Genomic DNA, 22,094 nt, shown 5'->3' on the forward strand with positions numbered 1-22,094 from the left:
CGATTTCTTGTGTACGATGTAAAAAGGAGGGGCTTATTTATTTGATTTAAAGCAGCATTAAGAACATTCTGCACTTGAAAGCAGAGGAAGACTGACCAGTCATTGTGATATATTTGGCTGTGACCAAAGTGGTGAATTTTTAAAGTGTTGCTGTTGCCTTATTTTATTGAAATCATTTTGCCCCCCATGTTCTTCCTTTCTTGGAATATTATTTATAATAAAACATTAGTTTTAATTTACTTATATAGTACTTTGAGAAAAAATCCTGATGTACTCATCCCTAAAGTACAGATCCATTTGCAAATGACAGTCTAATGAGTTTATTTTTTTGAAGGTGAGGCGGTTGGGTTTAAGTGACTTGCCCAGGGTCACACAGCTAGAAAGTATAAAATGTGAGTCAGATTTGAATTCAGGTCCTCCTGAGGGCTGATGCTCTAGCCACTGTGCCTTCTAGCAGCCATTCAGTTTTTTAAAAATTTTATATGAAACTGGACATGATAGATGTAACCAATTTCAAAACTGCTCTTGACCTGAGAATGGCACTAAATAGTTGGCTCGAGAAATCCAATTTATGCTATTTGTGTCCAATTCACCAGGGCTGTTTTTGGAAAGGCTTTTTGTGCTGGGCCCTCTCGAAGTGGCTCTGCCGTCTTCCCTCCCCCCACCCCCAAAAAAAGAAAATTGCTTCCAATACTTCCTCTCTCAGTTCTAGAAGAACAAGAGGAGTTCTGGCTTCCATAGGTAACTTCTTTGCAGATCAGCCTGTCTCATATCCTGATGATACAGTCCTTCCTAGTTGCTGTTGAGCTTGAGGTTGACATTTAAGATATAAAATGTATAAAGGCTCAGTTTACAAATTAAAACCCTGAATTTCCTAAATAAGAACAGAGGAACAAGAACCTTTCAAATATTTTACTAATATATTTCCAACCAGGTGAGCAAGGAAGAGGTTGCTAGCCAAAGGAAAATAGCATCAGAGAAACAAGTGACAATACATAATCTTTATTCTATAAAGAACATACAAATAGACGGTAGTCAGTGATTGCCTTAAAAAAAACTTAGACCAAGCAGCTCTTCCTTTTCATCCAACAAGAGCTGCTACTGTTGATTCAGTAGCCAGGGACGACGTGCTCTAAGCTCCGGACTCTGACCATTTAAGCAGCTGAGCTGAGCTCAGAGCCATGTTTCGGGTTCCCCTGGAGCAGGTGAGGCTGGGACACTTGCTAAGCTGGGCCTGAAGACAGCTACTCTAACAACTGGCCAGAAATCAAGTGGTTGCTACAGTGCACAGCTTCAGGCTCTGAGAATTGCCATCGGGACACAGGTGAGTCAGGCCTGTAGATGAAGGTTGTTACCGGAGGGCACCAATCTGCTGTGTCTGTGCCCCTTCTGCTCTGTACCCAAAACAACCAGACAGTAAGAGTACCTTCCAGCAGGCTTATAGACATTAGCTGGGCTATGAGGGCCCATGGACCCTCTCCCCTCTGACCACCCTTAGTCTGAGCTCCAAAGGATAGACAACCCCCGACTTCTCAGACTCATGCTAGGGTTTGACAGGAAGGGAAGCTGGGAGACCCACACCTTGATCCTGACTGCAGGCTGCACCCAGACTTGGCCCTCTGCCTACCAAAAGCCACTGCATGTGGGTATACCGTTACCTTTCTAAATCCTCCCCATTCTTCCCAAGGAGACATCTTTATTCTGGGGCCAGGCTGCTTTTTTGCATTTCTCCTTGTTCTTGGACCTCAGACCTTATCGCTTCGGCTGGATCCACCTCTGGCTCCAGAGGGAGGGAAGGAGGCTTTGAAAGGTGAGATGATCTTCCAGCACCTAGTTAGTTGAGGAGATACAATTCCAGTTCTCAGTCCCCAAATCTAAGGGCCTGAACAATTAGTAGAAAGAAGTGAAGCTATTGGGAGATTACAAATGAGAATTCTGGGACTTTCAGCAGGAAAAAGTATTCTGTTTCAATGGCGTAAGGAAAAGTTTTAATTAAATATGCAGAAGTTGAAAAGCTCCCTGGCCTGGTTGGATGGAGTTAGGTTGTATCAGGGCACTGACACAAATAAGCCATTTTCCCAGTGTTTCCAAACTGGCTATAGATCCAAGATACCAATTATCCAACAATGACTGGAGGTTTATATCTGAGCCTTATGATTTGCATAAAGAATCAAGTGCCAATTTGTTGGTATGATGATAGACTTCTTCTGGAAAGCACTAGTTTAAAAACATCTACAAAAATAATAAAGTCGCCGGTATCCTGCAGAAATACTCACCTGTAGGGAGCTGTATGGTTTTCCCATAGCCAGCTGCTGAAGACATGGCTTGCCCTAGAGCTTGGTTGGTACCCAAGGGCTGTTGGAAATTGGATGATCTGTTGGAAGTTGTTCGATGCTTTGATCTGAGATCTTTAGCTGGTTTAGTCCAGACCAGTGCTTCTCCAACTTGTAGAGCTGCACCCATTTTCTGAGCCATCTCCACCATCTTGTCCATCCAAGGGGGGGAAAAAAAAAATCTCAAGATCATGTGACTTGGCCATTTTATCTTACTGGCTCCAAAAGGATTCTAAACTCAACTGGATTTTTATGAGAGAAAGACTACCAAGAGATAATGACACTCAAGGGCTTGTACAGAGATTTATTATACCTCATGAAAGAAAAGCAAAACCAAAGGCCTCAAAGACTAGGTTAGATCCTTTTATTTCTTGGTGAAATGAGGGAGAAGGCTAGCACAAACAAATAACCCCAATTCGAATAAAATGGTACACAGTCATTGCTTAAGACAAGCACAGAAAAATTCGTTCAAGCTGAGGAGGGAAAGATCAGTGAAAACTCCACAGAGACATTACTTGACTTGGTTTAAAGGAGAGGCACACATTGAAATACAGCCATGAAGTCTGCTGGATCATGGGATGTGGAGGGAGACCAGTACTCTAGTACAAAATCAGGACAAGGACCCGGCTGAGGACTGGAACTAGAGAACCAGGTGGCCATGAAGAGTTTTAGACACAGAAGTGACCCAGTTAAGTTTTATTAAGTCAGGAAACCTCATATGGAAGTGATGGGGAAGGACATAGAGGAGAGGTAGATCAGTTTCAAAGCTATGAAAATGGTCCTAAGGAGAAGAGTATCCCCAGGGGTGATGAGATTGGGCAAACGGAGAAGACAAGGTTCTCAGGGGCATTAAGAAGAAAGAAAAAGTAGAGGCAATGCAAGATTTGAGAATGGGAATGGGGAATAAGGAATGATGGTAACAATACAGGAGATTTTGGACACATTCAATTTGAAGTGCAGCTGCAATGTGCAGAGGTAAAAAAAAATTTTTTTTTTGGTCAATGTTTTATTTTTCCAAATATATGTAAAGATAGTTTTCAACATTCGTTTTTGTAAGACTTTGTGTTTCAAATTTTTCCCCCTCCCTCTATCCTCTCCCAAGACAGCAAACAACCTGATATAAAGTATGGCCAATCCTCTTAAAGACATTTCCATATTTGTCATGTGCAAGAAAAATCAGACCAGGAGGGAAAAAACCATGAGAAAGAAACAACAAAAACTAGAAAGGTGGAAATACTATGCTCTGGCCCACAATGAGTTTCCGTAGGGCCATTTTCCATCCCAAGTCTACTGCAATAGCCTTCAGTCACAAATAGCTAAATTACAGGCAGGAGGAAGTATATGTTTGGGGCTTGAGAGGAGACAGCCTGACACGTGGTCTGGGTGGTGATCTACAAAGAGAGTGGCTGACATCATGGGAGGGAAAGAAACTGCCAGAGAACAAAATGGAGGCAAAGATGAGAGACCCCGGCACCCAATCTGACAGCCTCTGCAGGGAGGGTGCTGGGATTGGGGGAAAGGAAAGAATAGCCAAGAATTCGCTCCATCATCACAAATGTGAGCCCTGCTGTCAGGGGTCGCCCCAGCAACTGTGGGGGGAAGGGGGACAGACCCCCGAGGATGAGTGCTGAGGGAAGAGAAAGCTCTGGAGTAGAACTACTTAAACAAGTTTGACTGAGAAATGTCAGCATGCTGAGGGTTAAAGGTGATTTGTAAGTCCAGGAGCCCTCATGGGTTGTTTAAATGAGACTCTAGGAGGGAACAGAGAGCTACAAGGATACTCCACCTTAGCAGCAGGTGGCCCAGTGGGCAGAGTATTGGGTTCTGAGTTCAAATCAGGCTTTAGGCGTTTCTAGTTAAGTGACCTTGGGCAAGACTGTCTGCCTTAGTTTCCTCATCTGTAAAATGGGGAACATAACACCTATCTCTCCAGTTGTGGAGAGGATCAAATGAGATAATACTTAGAAAGCGATCAGCCCGATGCCTGGTGCACATAGTTGGTACTTAATAAATACTTCTTCCCTTCCTTTGACAGAAGCTAAGAACACTTCCCTATTCTGAGACAGGAAGAGAAATGCAGAAAATGAGTGAGGAAGGCGAGTTCTGAGTTTCTGCTGGAAAAGGCATTAAACCCCAGGACCTCAATCAACAAGCATTTATTGCACACTTACTATGTGCCAGACCCTGGGCATAAAAGCAAGAAAACCTAAAGCGTCCCTGTCTTTAAGAAACATGCATTCTAATGGTAGTGAACAAGTTCCTAGGACTAGGGAAAACAGAACACAGCAGGGGGGGCTCAAGAGGGAAGAGTGGGAGGAGCTGCGTAGGAGCAGCTGCTGGAGGGACAAGCTTAACACACAACATGAATGAACAGAGGGACACTGGGGCCGGGACGTGGAGAAGCATGAAGCACCAGAAATAGGAGAAACTGCTATTTCGTCCCAAGGATAACAGGGAGCCATTGGTTCCTTGAGTGGGGAAGAGGGTGCAAGGGTCAGATCTATACTTCTAGAAATTCCTTTGGCAGCAGCGTGGATCAGCCCATCAGAGGGCTGCTGCAGTGGTCAGAGAAGCAAAGTGGACACGAGGCTGGAGGCCTTGGGAGCAAAGGGCAAAGACTGGACAGATGTTGTGGAGGGCTCCGTGACAGAAATGGGCAATGTGGCCATGTGGGAATGGCCCTGAGGTGGTGAGTCTGGATATCTGTGAGAGGAGGATGTATTATCAACAAAGAGGGGAGCGCTGAAGACAAGTGGATTCTGGGGGAAAGAAAATAAGTTCTGTTTTGGACATGTTGAGGCACATCCCTAAAATGAATGGAAATTTCAGCTTTCAAATAAAGAGAGAAAATTATAGCCTTCAACTTCATCCTCTCCTTTGCAGAAACAGACTGTGGGTAAGGAGCACCGTCTACTTGCAGTGTTCATGGTTTTTTCTTTTTGGGGGACACAATGAGAAATATGCATAAAACTATAAAAACAAAAGGTACCAATAAAATTTTGTTTTTTTAAAAATTCCATCCTTCGAAGTACTAACCATTTTGGGATTTGATCAGACACAGATCTTGCAAACAGGATTACTGAGCAAACCTAGTTCAGTTAAAGACAAAGTCTTCTGCTCAGCCCTCTTTACTTGGGGTGACCTGTGCCCTCAAGGGGCGGTCAGACATACCTCAGGGTCAAAATCCAAAGAACTGGTCCCCTTTAGCAGGGTGACTTTTTTCTCCATCTCCTGGTACTGGGCCAGAGCCCTCCTCTTCTCTCCCTGATTGTACAGCAGCACGGCATAATTCAGATTTACCAAAGGATTAGACCTGGGAGCGGCAGATAGAAAATAGATGCACTGTGATCTTGACCTTGCAAAGAACCAGTCATCTGAGTGCCCTGTAGCATCCCCACAGCCCTCCCTGAGAGCCAGTGTCGGACCCTGGCACTGGCCCTCTGAGTTCTGTCCCTAGCATTATGCTCCCCTTCTCTTCTGTCATAAGAAAACTGCCAGGATGCATAAAAAGAAGAAAGGATTTGGGCGAATCGCCCCCTGCATCGTTTGTGCCGGACTGACTGGAGGCTACATTGCCCCCGTATTGCCAGGGCCCGGCCCAAGGGCTGCAGGGACCAAGGCCACAGTCAGTTCTGACCATCCAAGGTCTTTGGCTGCTGAATGGCTAAGGATGCCAATGGAAACGTATCCCAAGGAGGAGTCCTGTCGGGGATTTCTAACATGCTGAGGGCAGGCAGTAAATCCAGCTCCTACTTTGGCTCTTCCTGGGGACCCTGGGATTCCTCCACTGTCCAAGGAGTCCAGAGGCAGACTGGACACAGCCAAGATTGGGCAGCACAGTGAACCAGCTCTGGGAGTAGACCGTCCTCCCCCAGACTGACAGAAGGGCAAGGTGGTCAGCAAACCAAGAATCCCCCAACTCACTGATCAAGGGCAACTGCTTCTGCATAGGCTCGACTAGCGTTCTCTGTATCTTCCAGGTTGGTCAGAGCAACTGTAGCACAGGAAAGAAAGAAGTGGCTGCAACCATCAAGGGAACTCTGGGAAAAACGGGTTTGAACAAGTTCTGACTTGGGCCCGGGTTCCCAATCCTCCAACGGCCCTTGTCCTTGCCGCAGTTTGGGGGGTGAGGGGGCAGCGGGCGAGGAGGCCAATGGAAGCAGGATTTTAAGCCAGGTCCTCCAACTCACACTATCAAGTCTTCTTCTCTCCACTTTACAGACACATTAATTAATGTCCCGAGATGTTAAGCGACTGGCTCATAGATGGACAGCGAGTAAGTGCCAACATTGGGCTTATGGCTCTAGACTTAAATTTCAGAATCCCAAGAAGAATCCCAGATCTAACCAAGACAAGACAATCAGGAGCCCCTTCTATAACATCCTCACTGATAAAGACCTCCCCACCTATTAACTTTAGATTGCCTCTAATTTTCCTCAAATTTCTTCTTGTATTGAGCTGAAATCTACTCCCTTGACACTCCTACCCATCAGTTCTAGTCTGAACTTAGGTGCTGAACAAAACAAGCCCAGCTTGGTCGGGCCCTTCTTCCCATGTGGGCCCTTCATGCTCTCTAACTTCTGTTAGAGCTGAACTCCTCGGACCCGGGCCTCGGTGACTCTGAGACTAGGACTCTGCCTTCCCTCTGCCTCTGGAAGCTAGAACTTCATGTGACTGCTGTCATGGAGCCCAGAAGCAGAACTGAGCTAGGGATGACCTTGTGCTAACATCCTGACTTTGGGAGACAAAGGCCAGCTCGAGCAGATGGCATTGCCTCCCTCCCACGTGGCCATTCCTCCCTCGGTGTTCTGACACTCAGCAGTGGGAAAGGGCAGCTGCAATGAGGAGAGGGCTACAGCCGTTCCCTTCTACCCAACTACGGGCTTGGGGCCAAGAGGACATCACCTACTTGCCAAGAGCATGTAGAGCTCCCCCATCTTGGGCTGGAAGTTGATAGCAGCGCTGAGGAAGTGGAAGGCCGAGGCGTACTGCTGCATAGTCAGATGGACGAGCCCCAGGTTGTACAGGATCTTCCAGTCAAATGGTGCCAAATAATTGGCTCTTTTCAAGCAGCTGATCGCCTGCAGAGAAGAGAAGCATGATGGGAATGTGAGAAGCTCCTGAAGCCCCACATCAGGAGAGGAAGAAGGGGAGACACTCACTGCCACGTATTTCTTCTTGCCAAAAAAGCACATTCCGATGTTGTTCCACAGCGGGGGGCTTTCTGGCACAGTATAGGCCACGACTCTGTACTTGGTGAGCGCAACGTCAAAGTCGCCGTGGGTCTGCATCATGCTGCCGGCTGCTAAGATGGCCTAAAAGTCCACAAGGAATCTCTGTCATTGTTTAGCCAGGCCAGGCCCGCAGCCCGCAGCCCACAGGAGATGCTGCTCCTTCCCAGCTTCACCAGGGGGATGGGCGCTGCCTGGCTCATTTCCAAACTTCAAGCCTCACTCTGTTCTAAATTCCCACAGGGACCAGACTGTTCATTAAAGACACTGAAACAAAGGTTAAAGCTTATTCTTCCCACTTCTGGGAGAGACCCACAGGGTTTCCTATCTCCCTTTCCTCAGAGATATACTAGCTTTTGCCAATTTGTCAATGCATCTTCCCCTGTAAAAAGAACCCATCCCACTGTAGTATTTTTGGGAGGCTCAGAGCTAACAAGGTAAAAGTCTTAAGGGGCAGAACTCTGCATGCCCTGTATGGATTTACACATAGTTTACTTTAGTAGGGCACTTAATAAATGCTTTTTATTTGACTGAGGAAACAATAAGCAGGAATGACAATCAGGAACCAATTTCCCCTCACCTAATGTGACACACCAATTCCGCCTTCCATCAGACTGCCCAAGGCCGATCCCCGTATGTGACCTCCTCGTAGAGCCATCCTGACATGCCATCCGTGTCACCCACCCATCCATTCTTTTACCTCCTCACTCATTAACACATCCCCACAGACATCCCAGCCCCACCGCTCCCCCAAGCTCCAGGACTCCTGCTGGACCAGCACTGGACTCCATCATGTGGGATAGGCAGTGACATTCCTCTTGTGCTATATCCTTTGATACCTTGTAGTTGGTAGGGTCAAAAGTCAGCGCATTTCCAAGATGTTCAAATGCCTTCTGGTAAATGCCAAGCTGGGGAGGAGGGGGAGGGCAAGAAAACAAGAAAATGACATCAGAGACAGAAAACTGTGGACCGAGTTTAGGATCGAGGAAGTAGCACCCAACTCCTCTAACCTTCTCCAGACCCCAGCTTCTTAAAACTGTGGCTTGGAACCCTATTGGGGGTCTCATAACTGAATGTGGGGGTCACAAAACTATGATTATTAGTAAATATTTGGTTTGTATACCTATTTTATATACTTATGTAGCCGGGTCATGTAGAAATTTCTTGGGGGGGGAGGGGAAGGGACTGAGAACGAAAAAGTCAACAAATGTATCTTGGGGCAAACAATTTCCCATGGCTGAAGCCAGATCTGTCCCAAGATGAAAACCAGCGACTCCTAGGTTTTTATAACTTTTTCCTAAGATGTTCTGTAGAGAAGAGAGTATGGTTGTGTGATATCATGGGCACAGAATAAACTGTGGCATATCAATGTACTAGAACATTATTGTACTGTAAGATATGAAGAAAATTAGGAGTTCAGAACAATCTGAGAAGACTTGATTGAAATGAGACATTGTGATGATCATGATGAAGATCAAGCAAAAACTTGTATTGTTGGTAGCAAAGATCAAAGTTCAAACTGATCCTTTCCATTAACTGATCAATGATGAAACAGCAAGAGGCCTGGACTATTCTGTGGGAGTGCTTCGTTATGTCCAGAGAACATCCTTTGTGTTAGGTTTGCTGGGACGTCTACACCGTCACAATGAAGTAAACCAGCTTAAAAAAAATGGGAGCAACCCCTATGGCCATGTTCCCCTCTCCCATGCTGCTGCCTGGACAGAAGCAGCCACAGAAATGGATCATGCTAGACACGGCCCCTTCTATCTCTGGCTGCCAGAGGAAAAGACCTTAGAGTCCAGAGTTCCCCTCCCTACAGCCCCAATCCTCTGTGTTGGACACTGTTTAGAAGACCTCGTCCTTGTCAGTTCAATGAAAGGATAAAAAAACAAGAACAAAACAGCACAAAGGTCACCAGACTCCATCTCTTAGGGCCGGCAGCTGGGTTGCACTGAGCCATTGGGACTTGGAGCAGAAAGCCTGTGTTTTCTGGGTAGGGGTAGTGAAAGGGAAGACTTCCCCGTCCTAATTTTGGGTTGCAGTTCCTCAAAACTTCAGCCTGGAGGCCCCAGCACTGAGGTTTTCTGATAAAAGGAACAGAGCCGCAGGAGTTCTGCAGGAATCATCTGAACTTTTTCACGAGGCAGTTTTTCATCCTCGAGTTCTCCTGGGCTGGCCCCGGAGGGAACTCTTGTTCTGACGCTGACGGTCAGGGGCCCCCAGGAGAATCCTCATGAAAGTCTGTGTGATCCTGTCTATTGTGGCCTTTGGTGAAGAATGTCGAGCTCACATCAAACAGCCTCAAGTAAGTACCTTTGGACCTAAGGACTATATCAGCTCATGAGTAAGGAGGGCCGGGATTACCTGTAAATAGAGTAGTCCTAAGGTCGTAAGCAGCTCTGTGCTTTCCGGGGAGAACCTGTAACATAGACCAGGCGGCTTGCGATATCAATTCTCATCAATTAGCTGCAAAGCATGAGCCCTCTCCCCATCCATAGGCAGCCCAGCCCCTGGCTCACCTCTCTCTCTACTCCAGCCCCTCTATGTGGGGAGTTCCCTCCCTTTGAAGCTGCAGACTCCATTAGAGCCGACCACATCCACCAGACACCTCCCACAGCACATATCTAAAGAGGTCTCAGCCCTTTCTTCCCCAGCACTCCCCTTTCCCCTTAGCTGCTCAGACTCCAGGCAGCTGGTTCCTGACCCACCAGCTGCCCAGAGCAAGTCCAGCACATCAGCCCTCTCTCTTGGGCCTGAGGACCAGACCACAATCTCCTGTGACTCCCAAGCGCTTCCCCTCCCTCCTCACATGTGACAGCCCATCTCCAGCCTGAGGCTTTTCCCAGCACTGCTCTCCCTCCTCACCCCTTCTTCCCTTGGGAGCTCCCTCAGCTGGCCCTTCCCTGATGCCTCCAGCCAAAGGTCCTCCAAATGCCATTCTCTTTACTCATCTGTGCACTCCTTGTACAGGCCCTCTGAGGAAAGGGGCCTTTCTATCCTCAGTGACTTAGGCAGTTCTTGGACTATAGCAGGCTCCTAATAAATGCTTACTGAATTAAGGTGCTGAAATTCAGTGACTTAATGGAGCTGATAACAATCCACAAGGAGCTATAGTGCTGCAAGCTACTTACCCACAAGAACTTCACCAAGATCTTAGAAAAAAAAATCTGATACCTCCGGCCGGAGGAGTTGTTTGGTGAAACTGAAGTTTTGCTGGGGTCATTCTGCATGGGCTGGGTTTCAGTAAATATTATTATGCCTATTCTAATAAAGTGGCTGTTGATGGGCCAGAATTGTAAAAAACAAAGTTACAAAACACCACTTTGGTAAGAATAGATCTAAGAGAGGAGATAATTTAGGGCAGAAATTATAAACCTCAGACATTTCTGCTCTGATAAAACTCCCAAAGTACCAAAACATATTGGGAAGACTCCTCCTGCAAAAAAGTGCCCTGAGAACCAACTTGTGCAGAAACCTGACAGAGCTAATACCCCACAAGGAGATGAAGGAGCAGTCGAGGGAAGCTAGACAGTCAACTCCACAAGTAAGAGGTTCACCCACTAACGTCAACCATCAGGGCGTGGTTATCTATTGGTATTGGTTCATACTGTTGGCTCTCGGCTTATGTGGCCACACAGAATCAGACTGTCTGTAACTTACAGAGGTACAAGGCCCTAAGGCAGAGGGCACACCACAGCACACATTATGGGCCATGTCCAAAGCCTGTCAATTAGTGTCTGTGCTTCCTTTCCTATAAGTGGTCATTCCGGGGGCTACAGTGTTCCTAGTTTACATGTACACAGACATAAATTGATTATAGACATGGAAGACTCACACTGGTCCCTCGATTCCCGAAATGCTTTACTGACTGAACCACAAGGTGTTCCTCAGGAAGAGAAAGGGCTTTGGGTAATAATTCATTTTTCAAATTCAAAGATCTGAAAGTCTGAATCTCTCCTTCAGTGTCAACAACAAAGCAGGGATGAAGAAATTCGGGGGCTTAATGGGACAGACTGTTAGGGAGACAATACAGTAACTACCCCTTTAAGCAGGACATTCCAACAACTAACCCAACCTGAGCAATGGACAAAAAAGCAAGTCATTGGGCTTTCATTCCAATTTGCAATCCTATGGATATACTTACTCCACTGCCTTCTTATAAATGTCAATAGCCTTCTCTAGGTCCCCCTCCAGCAGATGAATTTTTCCCAACATTATGTAAGTCAGATCATGTCTGTTGAGCTGTAGGGCATTGTGCAACTGGTCTTTTGCCTAGATGATAAGAAAAAAATACCCAAACTCAAGTCAGTGAGACACAAAGAAAAGGCAAACAACCAACTCTGCACCACTTAGTTGAGGGCTATATTCCATTATTAATAATGACACTGCTGCAACAATAGCCTTACTTAGCATTTACCCAGTGACACATCTGGGATGTTACATGTTCCCTGGTACACCTCTATGGCAGTTCAGCGAGTGACCACCTTGTCTTATGTCATCAGCCACCTGAGAGAGCTGCTCTAAGAAGACTAATTTGGCATGATGGCTGATCAGTCACATACAGTATCCCTTAAGTCACTATCTGAGTTTGCTCAAGGACTTTCTTAGCCCTGTGTAGTGCCTCAACGCTCCAGGGTTTAACGGCAACTCTCCTTACACCCGTAACAAATTACTTCTCTGAGGCCCCTTATTCAGCATGTTTCAGAAAGAGGCTGCTGAAATGAACAAGAGTCCCCCAGGATCCAACATATCAATTAACATACAAAACACGAGGAAAGTTTTCACGTTAAAGTTCCTGTATAAAGTTAAGTTTTGCTTGTTTTCCTTGGACTAGCCACACCTTGCTCAATTTGACATCCTATTAAAAACTAAGTAACAAGGCTCTCATAATGATTAGATCTGGCCATGATTCCTTACCAAAATAATCCAGTGAGAAAGGAATGAGAGTTTACAGTTCTTTTCAATATTAATACTTTAAAGAGAGAACCATGTTAAATAAGGACAGAAAGGAATTATTCTTTCCTTGACATTAAGAGGATACTCACACATGCCCCAAGTCATCCAAGTTCTCATCATTCCTTTTATGTCCATGTCCTGCTTTACAAAAGATACTACAGTCCTTACCTCTGGCTATTCATTCCTTTGTGTTTTTCATTCACCAGCTGGCCACCCCCCCACTCCTTACCTCAGGGCAACTTGGTTATCTTTATTTACATTACCTAGGATACCCTAATAGTTTTTTTTTTTTTTTTATTAACTAAACTTAATGACTAAATATACAATGAAATACAAACTTTTCTCTTGGAAACTGAATCAGAACATCAAAAAGCTTATATAAATGCTCAGACATCAGATCTCCTTAAAGTTGAAAATCACTGTCTACCATATAATGCTTAACCCAAATGGTGTCAGAATCCAGGGTGAACTGTGAAAGAGTTACAGTTCTTGTAGATATTCATTTGAAGGGTCTACTTTTAACATATGAGGTTAATGCTGTAAACCTTACAATTAGAGGAGTAGGAAAGGGACAGCAGAATGGAGAAAGCCATACTCCACATTTCTACTGCTTCCCAAAAGCCACCAAATCTATCTTTCCTTTTAAAAAATACTGAAAACACAAAGTAATTACAAAAGCAAAAGGCAGAAAATGCAGAAGAAACTTAGAAACTAACATTCACTACTGTAGTTCTAAGCAGTAAGATCTAAACTTTTTAAGCCCAGGAACTTGTTTTCCAAGTCATATGAACCAAAACAACAATGCAATGGGACTAAAGTATGATGACTCAGCCTCTGAAATCTCCTACCCAGAAAAAACCTGTTTGTGCAAATTACCTTGTTGAAATGTTTCAGGTACATGTAGCAAACTCCTAAGTTATGGCAGATCTCCTGTACACAAGAGAAGGGAAAACAGCATCAGCTACATCTTTATATCTGGCAAACGGGCAGAACAGAACAGGATCTTGTGTGAACAATCTTTGCTCAGTCAAATCTCAATTTGAAAACACAAACTGTATCTGTTTTTCAAGTCAAGGATTTTAAATGTTACTTTCATTTAACAGATTAAATGTTATATATAAATTGGGGTTCTTGATGAGAAACAAACGGTTCCAATTCTCTGAACAACAAAAACAAGATGAATGAGTGATTTTCTAAGAAAGCAGAAGTTGTAAGAGTTACTAGTGAGAACTGAATTAAAAGGTGTCCCTGGAAACAGGATTAACTGGCAGAATCTGAGACAAAAAGTATAACCCCAACAGTAATTTGAGTAAAACCATTCCTCTGGCTTGGAGATGATGACAAGCACCTGTGTTCTAAGTTGTAAACTTGACCCACCACCACCACAAAACAAAAATAAAGAGGATGACAAAGGTGAGAATTGCACCTTCTTCAGTTTTAAAACCGCTTCCAGTGCTTGAATGAAATGCTCAGGATTCTTAATGTTTTAGAAACAAATTTGTCAGAGTCAAATTTATTATTCTAAGTGTCTCTCAGTAGTGAAAACTCTTTTTTTTTTTCAATTAATAGTATTTGTTTTTTCATATACATGTAAAGATAGTTTTCAATATTCATCTTTGCGAAACCTTGTGTTCCAAATTTTTCTCCCCCTGTCCTTTCTTCCCTCTCCTCAAGAAATAGCACAAGCAATCCAATGTAGAAAACATGTAGAATTGTTCTAAATATATTTCCATATTTGTCATGCTGCACAAGAAAAATCAGATCAAAAGAGAAAAAAGCATAAGAAAAAAATGCAAACAAAAAAATATGAAAATTCTATGCTTTAATTTACATTTAATCTTTTAATTCTCTCTCTGGATGCAGATGGCATTTGTTATCACAAGTCTACTGTAATTGCCTTGAATCACCTCATTGTTGAAAAGAGCCAAGTCTATCACACTTGATCATCACATAATCTTGTTGCTATAGATAATGTTCTTTGGTTTTGGTTTTGCTCACTTCACTTAGCATCAGTTTACTTAGCTTTTCTGAAATCATCCTGCTTTCTTATAGAACAATAATATTTCTTTCAGAACAATATTTCGTAACATTCATATACCATAACTTATTTAACCATTCCCTAACTAATGGGCAACCACTCAATTTTCCTGTTCCTTGACATTACAAAAAAGGCAACTACAAACTTTTTTTGCACATGTGGGTCCTTTTCCCTTTCTTATGATCTCTTTGGGATATAGATTCAGTAAAAACACTACTAGATCAAATGGTATGTATGCAGTTTGACAGCTCTTTAGGCATAGTTCCATATTGCTCTCCAGAATGGCTGGATTATTTCACAACTTCACCAACAATGAATTAGTGTCCCAGTTTTCCCACATCCCCTCCAACATTTATCATTATCTTTTTTGTCATCTTACCTAATCTAAGAGGTGTGTAGTAGTACCTCAGAGTTGTTTTAATTTGAATCTAATCAACAGTGATTGAGAGCATTTTTTCATATGACTAGAAATTGTTTTAATTTCTTCATGTGAAAATTATTCATATCCTTTGACAATTTATCAATTGGGAAAATTTTTCTTCTCATAAATTTGAGTCAATTTTCTACATATTTTAGAAATGAGGCATTTATCAGAAACATTAGCTGTAAAGATGTTTTCCCAGATTTCTGCTTCCCTTTTAATCTTGGCTATATTGATTTTGTTTGTGCAAAACATTTCTAATTTAATATAATAAAAATTATCAATTTTTCATTTCATAATATTTTCAAGTTCTTCTTTGGCCATAAATTCCTCCCAGAGATGGGACTTATGGAAACTTATTCACAGACCTGAGAGAGAGACTATTATAGAGAAAATTCTAAAGATTCAGCATCCCATCTGGCTTTTGAAAATCTTTCTGCCCAAGCTGACATATGCAGTTTATATCAATCAATCAAGAACAAAGAAAAATGATCTATATCTAAGAGTGAACAAAAGTACAAAGTATACATAATAGTTTTAGATTTCTGAAACAGAACAACAGTAATAACTTCCAGCATACCCAGGAAGTATCATTTCCCTAAAATCAATATATTACTTTGGAACCATTTCTTCCAGCTATTTTCCTTTCAATCTGGTCAAAGGTGAACTCAAGATATATTTCTATTAACTAGGTTAATCAAAGGATGCTCTTGCTCTTAATCTGATTATTATTCTAGTCAATATCAAGGAGAAACTTTTCCTGGAATGATCCAGTTTCTCCCCTTAAGAGCAAAGATTCTTCATCTGAGATCTATGAACTAGTTTTGTTAATATGTTGATAAGTTGATTTTCCTTGTAATCCTATGTATATTTTATGTTATGCATTTTACAGCATTATTCTAAGAAAGATTTTACTGGACTGCCAATGAGGTCCAGGACACAAAAATGATGAATAATCTCCATTGATAAGCATTAAGATAAATTAAGATAAGCACTGATAAATATGACAGAAAAACCTAAAATAAAAGACATTATTTCAGAATTATTGATAATGTTCCTCATCCATACCAGAACAAAGTATTATATAATGTAACCCAAAGAGGAAAGAAGATTTTAGTGTACCTTGACAGAGACTAACACCATATAATTTTAAATTTCTTATACTGGAGTATTGTGGCATAATGGAAAGAATTGGCCCTGGAATTTTAAGACCTAGGTTCATATTCTAAATCAGGAACTTACTAGCTATGTGACCCTGAGCCAAGAACTTTATTTTCAGACGCTCATGTTAATTTTCTGTAAAACAGACCTTAATGCCATTTGCACAGAATTTCTGTGAAGAAAGTACTTTATAAATACAAACTATAAAACAAGTACCCATTTACTCCTTTCTATAAATATTATTTATTATTCCTAAATAATTTGGCATTCTCAGTAACTATGGGGTTATAGGGGCTAGTTTTAGAGAGAGTAAAACTATTGGTTTCTAGAAGCCACACACATCTCTGAAAAAGAGATGTCCAAGAGCACAGAAGGAATTCTAACTGTGCAAATTTTAACAGGAAGGAAAAACTTCAAGAGGGAAATGAATACCTATCCAATTTATGTCTATCAGGCATATGAATTAGGTATATTTGCAAGATCTTATTTGTCATGGCAAGAGACATATTTGGGAAATGGAAAAGCTATTCCTTATTACCTTGGTTCCTTCATTCTATAACAATGAATCCTTAAAGAGGAAAGCCTTACAGTCTCCCAACTGCTGGTGCTTGTTCTGTTGACTATTTCCTATTCATCCTGTCCACATTTTGTTTGTAATATTGTCTGCATGTCATCTCCTCTACTGGCTACTTTTCTATGTGTGGCTATGAGCTATTTTTCTTTGTGTGGATGTGTGGATAATATGTGTATGTGTATGTATATTATCTGCTTGTGGACATGTGAAATATATGTGTAGATCTGCAGCACAGTATATGTGTAAATGTATATAATGTATGTGTGCGTGATGGATGTGTATGTATATAGACATATATACTTATATTTATAAAGATATATGTATATATATATATATGTGTGTGTGTGTGTGTGTGTGTACATATTTATTTATGTTTGTAAGGTATATTCAAAACAAATACGTGATAATTAAAGGCATGCTGGATGCCTCTGATTCAAGTTTTGGTACCAGATTATTTGTCAATCGTGCCCAGATAAGAACAAGAGAAGTATTAACAGATTATTAATGAAATATTAATTACAATAAGATACATTAACTTGATAAATGATGAGATATTCATGATTCTTAATTGAAAAGAAGTGAACATTCTCTACTTACCCAATCTTTCTGGTTAAGTTTGGCTGCTTCATTATACACTTCAATAGCTGCTTTATGTTTCCCCAAAAGAAATCTGCAGAAGAATGAAATTTGCAGAATTATGAAAATCACTCTTATTACCCAATTAACCCACAGACCCAACATTTCAGGCACATCCGTTACTTGTATAGTCTTAGGAAACTTCTTCAAAGTAAACTATTTTGCCAGCAAGATGAATAGCAAAATGACTATTTTAAAGAGTTTTATCTATGATTTTTATTGTGCTTCAATTCTTCCTTGTCAATCTAGTTTTTGAGGAACTGAATGTTGATGAACCAGGTGACCTTGCCACATGTTGAAGCTTTGATTTTCCAAAGAATAATAATAGGTTACATTTAGGTAGGAATAGTTAGAAAGTCTACACACATTCCCTCATTTGATTCTCACAATAATTGAGCATTAATGTTCCTATTTTATAGATTAAAAAACTGAACAGCTGAGAGGTTAAGGGATTTGTCCACTTCCCTAAAGTGCTATGTTTTTTCATGAGACATGAAATTTGAAGTGATAAAAATAACCATAAAAAGGAACAAGATGTCACATGGGTATATAGAGCACATGTAAAGGAGCTATGGAACCTTTGCATGGTTATCTCCCTACTCTGGAACACCAGATTCTGTTACAATGTTGGGATAAGATCTGGAGTACCCATTTATAGCCCAGTGGAACTAAGTACTTTCTTTTAAGAAACATTCAGTGTAATGGAATACTATTGTTCTATAAGAAATGGCAAGCAGGCTGATTTCAGAAAAGCCGGGATAAACTTACATGAACTGATGCTGAATTAAGTGAGTAGAACCAAGAGAATGTTGTATACAGCAACAAGAAGACTGTGTGATGATCAACTGTGATAGATTTGACTCTTTTCAACAATGAAGTGATTCAAGGCAATTATGATAGACTTGTGATGAAAAGAGCCATCTGCATCCAGAGAAAGAACTGTGCATTCTGAAAGTGGATCTAAGCATACTATTTTCACTTTTTTTGTGGTGGTGTTGCCTGCTTAATTTTTTTCCCTTTTGACCTGATTTTTCTTGCACAGCATAACGAATATGGAAATATGTTTAGAATTGCACATGTTTAACCTATAGTGGATTGCTGCTATCTAGGAAAGGGGGGAGGAGGGAGAAAAAATTGGAACACAAGGTTTTGCAAAGGTGAATGTTGAAAACTATCTTTGCATGCATTTGGAAAAAAACAAAAACCTATTATAAAGAAATTACATAAGAAATAAACATTCAGCTCCACAGGACTATGAGGAAGAGCTACTCATTAAGAAACATGGTCTTTCACAGGATGATTTCAGAAAGGCCTGGAGAGACTTACATGAACTGATGCTGAGTGAAATGAGCAGCACCAGCAGATCATTATATACTTCAACAACAATACTATATGATGACCAGTTCTGATGGACCTGGCCATCCTCCAGCAATGAGATCAACCAATCATTTCCAATGGAGCAGTAATGAACTGAACTTACAGCCCAGAGAAAGAACTCTGGGTGATGACTAAAACCATTACATTGAATTCTAATCCCTAATTTATGCACACCCATTTTTATTTCCTTCACAAGCTAATTGTAAATATTTCAGAGTCTGATTTTTATGTACAGCAAAATAACGGTTTGTCATGTATACTTATTGTGTATCTAATTTTATTTTAATATATTTAACATCTACTGGTCATCCTGCCATCTGGGAGGGGTGGAGGGTAAGAGGTGAAAAAATTGGAAAAGAGGTTTGCAATTGTTAATGCTGTAAAGTTACCCATACATATAACCTGTAAATAAAAGGCTATTAAATAAAAAAAGAAAAAAAAAAAAAAAAAAAAAAAAAAAGAAATAAACATTCAGAGATGTATGCTGGAACACCAGGTTTTATGAAACCAATTAAGAAGTCAGTGATTATCCCAAAGAGATTATAAAGAAGGGAAAGGGACCTGTATGTGCACGAATGTTTGTGGCAGCCCTTTTTGTAGTGGCTAAAACTGGAAACTGAATGGATGTCCATCAGTTGAGAATTGAATAAATTGTGTATATGAATATTATGGAATATTACTGTTCTGTAAGAAATGACCAAAGGATGATTTCCAGAAAGGCCTGGGAGACTTTAATGAACTGATGCTGAGGAAATGAGCAGGACCAAGATCATTATATACTTCAACAAAATACTATATGATGCCAGTTCTGATGGACCAGGCCATCCTCAGCCAGATCAACCAAATCATTTCCAATGGAGCAGTAATGAACTGAACCAGCTATGCCCAGAAAAAGAACTCTGGGAGGACTAAAACCATTACATTGAATTCCCAATCCCTATATTTATGACATCTGCATTTTTTGATTTTTCACAAGCTAATTGTACAATATTTAGAGTCTGACTTTTTTGTAAGCAAAATAAGCTTTGGTCATGTATACTTATTGTGTATCTAATTTATATTTTAATATATTTAACATCTACTTATCCCCATCTGGGGAAGGGGGGAAGGGGAAAAATTGGAACAAGAGGTTTGGCAATTGTTAATGCTTAAAGTTACCCCAATATCCTGTAGATAAAGAGGTTTAAAAAAAAAAAAAAAAGAAGTAAAGATTTAGATACAATAAAAATTCATCAGATGAGCTTAATGTATGTAAAGTACTTTCTAAGAATAAAAATGCTATATAAATAAATGGAGTTATTATCATGTTTATATTATTTTCCTCTGGAGAAACAATGTTTCTACCTCTGACACACCTGTTTCACTAACACTCAACTCACCTGATTCAATATAAATATCAACTAAAACATTAACTACACTTCCTTCATACATCAGTGCTACTGATGTATGTACATACATTATCCAATATATTAACAATATCCTTCATACATCTGTGCTAAGATACATTAACAATCCAATAACTGTCTTACTTTCCTAGATTTAAGCCGATTTGATTTCTTAGAGATTAAGATAAGAAAGGAAACAAGGGTGAAGGTTTAAAGGACTTGGGATATACAAAAGTCTAGGTATAGAGAATAAGAGATTCTTTTACTTTATCCAGAGAACCTAAACAAGGAAAACTCCCTAGCTATTTCAATAGTACAGAATCTCATGGCAGAGGCATAAAGAATAGGTACATAATCAATTCGATCCCTACCATTCTGAACTGAAAATAAAGTTCTTTAAAAATTAAAACATTCAGTTCGTTACTCACCATATTTCTCTCATACATTCACATTGTACAAAGAAAATATCACTTATTTTATGGATCTATATTTTCTTATATGCCTATTGGTCAAGCTGCCATTAGTAGATGAGCACACCAGGAAATTCACCAAGAATAATGCAGCATTTGACATTAGATAGTGAAGAAAGAAAACCTAATTTTAACTCTGCAATTCCAGTGCCAGTTGATGGTACTTACAAGGACCTGGCCACCTGCTTGAGGTTGTCAGCATTCTGAGGATTGAGAACAGCACAAGACTGAAAGAGTTCTAGGGATTCTTGGATATTCCCTTCAAGACGATATATTAAAGCTATGAGGCAACAAACAAAAAGTGAGTAAAACCATGACCTGGAGAGACAGGATAACATAAGCACAAGCTTGTCAGATAAAGACTTTAATGTATAGCCTCTTAACATTGTTTCCCCAGGGGCACTCTATCAATCAGGATCTAACTTAAGAAGGGATTTAGATGTTGAAGTGCCCCTGGAGTAAAGTACGGTAAGGTTGTCTGCAACCATAAAACTCCTGGCTATCTTCCCTTCCCTTTGCATTCCCTTGCAAAATGACTAAGAGCAGCCAACGTGGTGCCTACAAGATGGTCCAACAATAGCACTCTTCCTCCTGTGGGGAGGCCTCCTTTGCCGGCTGCTTTGGGTTTTCGACCTGATTGTTTCAAGAGGGAATCTCTAGGCGAGGAGTTCTTTTTTAAATAATGTGGACCCCTTTGACATGGTGTAGCCTAGGGACCTCCTCTCAAAATGCTTTCAAATCCACAAAATACAGAGGGCTACAAAGCAAGAAGACAATTATGCTGAAGTACAATTATCCAAATAGCTTTAAAATGCAAATTCAGAGACCCCCCAGGGCCACAAGTTGGTCCAAGGCTGCTCTCTGGTTTTAATAAGTTGAGTGAGTGTTCAGACATTGTTTCTGTCAGTCCCAAAGTAGGAACTTTTCCTTGACTAAAAATTTCCTAAGAAGCTTCAGGGGGTCCCTCGTGCTTCTACAATAAGAATTGAGTTCCACTGCTTGTAATTTTGAGCTCTTCGTGACCTGGCTCCAGCCTTTCTAATTTGATTTTGTACTCTTTCCTCTAACCCTTATCTCCAGACCTGCCTGCTAGTTCTTATATGCTACTCCAGTTCTTGCTCCTGCCCCCAACAGAGGCTTTTCTCCTATTTCTAGAGTAATATCCCTCTCTACTTCTTGGAATCCACAGATCTCTTCAAGTGCCATCTCTTATGTCTGACCTTTTGGGATATTTCCATTGTGAGGACCTTCCAGGATCTCAAAAATAAAGAAATTTTCCATATTTTGTATGTATTTATTGGGATACATTTGCTTTTCTCCAGGAGAATGTCTGTACTTCAGGCAGAGGCTACTTTGATTTTTGCCCTTGCATCCCCAATAACTAGCTCAATGCCTGACACTTAACAGGTGGTTAATAAATGCTCAGTGAATTTAAATGAATTGAATTACTGACTTGTAAAGTCCAGAGTTTTTTAAGGTTGGCAATATTATGGTGCTTCTGCTAAACCTGCC

The 22,094-nt window shown here is 41.1% G+C and overlaps 1 protein-coding gene across 6 annotated transcripts in view; it reads right to left on the reverse strand.

The window, feature by feature from the left end:
- Positions 1–981: 981 nt before the first annotated feature.
- BBS4 (Bardet-Biedl syndrome 4) overlaps positions 982–22,094 on the reverse strand; it is a 59,673-nt gene continuing 38,560 nt past the window's right edge. For 3 of the 6 annotated variants that reach the window (XM_023499595.2, XM_012544748.3, XM_023499679.2), the window contains 12 exons: positions 20,751–20,862; positions 17,312–17,384; positions 13,397–13,450; positions 11,709–11,836; positions 9,929–9,983; positions 8,404–8,472; positions 7,496–7,648; positions 7,243–7,414; positions 6,258–6,327; positions 5,505–5,646; positions 2,277–2,484; positions 982–1,830 (listed from right to left, as the gene is read on the reverse strand). In XM_023499595.2, coding sequence (XP_023355363.1) covers positions 1,697–1,830; positions 2,277–2,484; positions 5,505–5,646; positions 6,258–6,327; positions 7,243–7,414; positions 7,496–7,648; positions 8,404–8,472; positions 9,929–9,983; positions 11,709–11,836; positions 13,397–13,450; positions 17,312–17,384; positions 20,751–20,862 — 1,370 coding nt within the window. In that variant the 3' untranslated portion in view covers positions 982–1,696. The remainder of the gene's footprint in view (positions 1,831–2,276; positions 2,485–5,504; positions 5,647–6,257; positions 6,328–7,242; positions 7,415–7,495; positions 7,649–8,403; positions 8,473–9,928; positions 9,984–11,708; positions 11,837–13,396; positions 13,451–17,311; positions 17,385–20,750; positions 20,863–22,094) is intronic. The other 3 variants (XM_031956666.1, XM_031956665.1, XM_031956664.1) reach the window with 3 other exon arrangements.

This window comes from Sarcophilus harrisii, chromosome 2 (assembly GCF_902635505.1).
Source record: "Sarcophilus harrisii chromosome 2, mSarHar1.11, whole genome shotgun sequence".
NCBI lineage: Eukaryota > Metazoa > Chordata > Mammalia > Dasyuromorphia > Dasyuridae > Sarcophilus > Sarcophilus harrisii.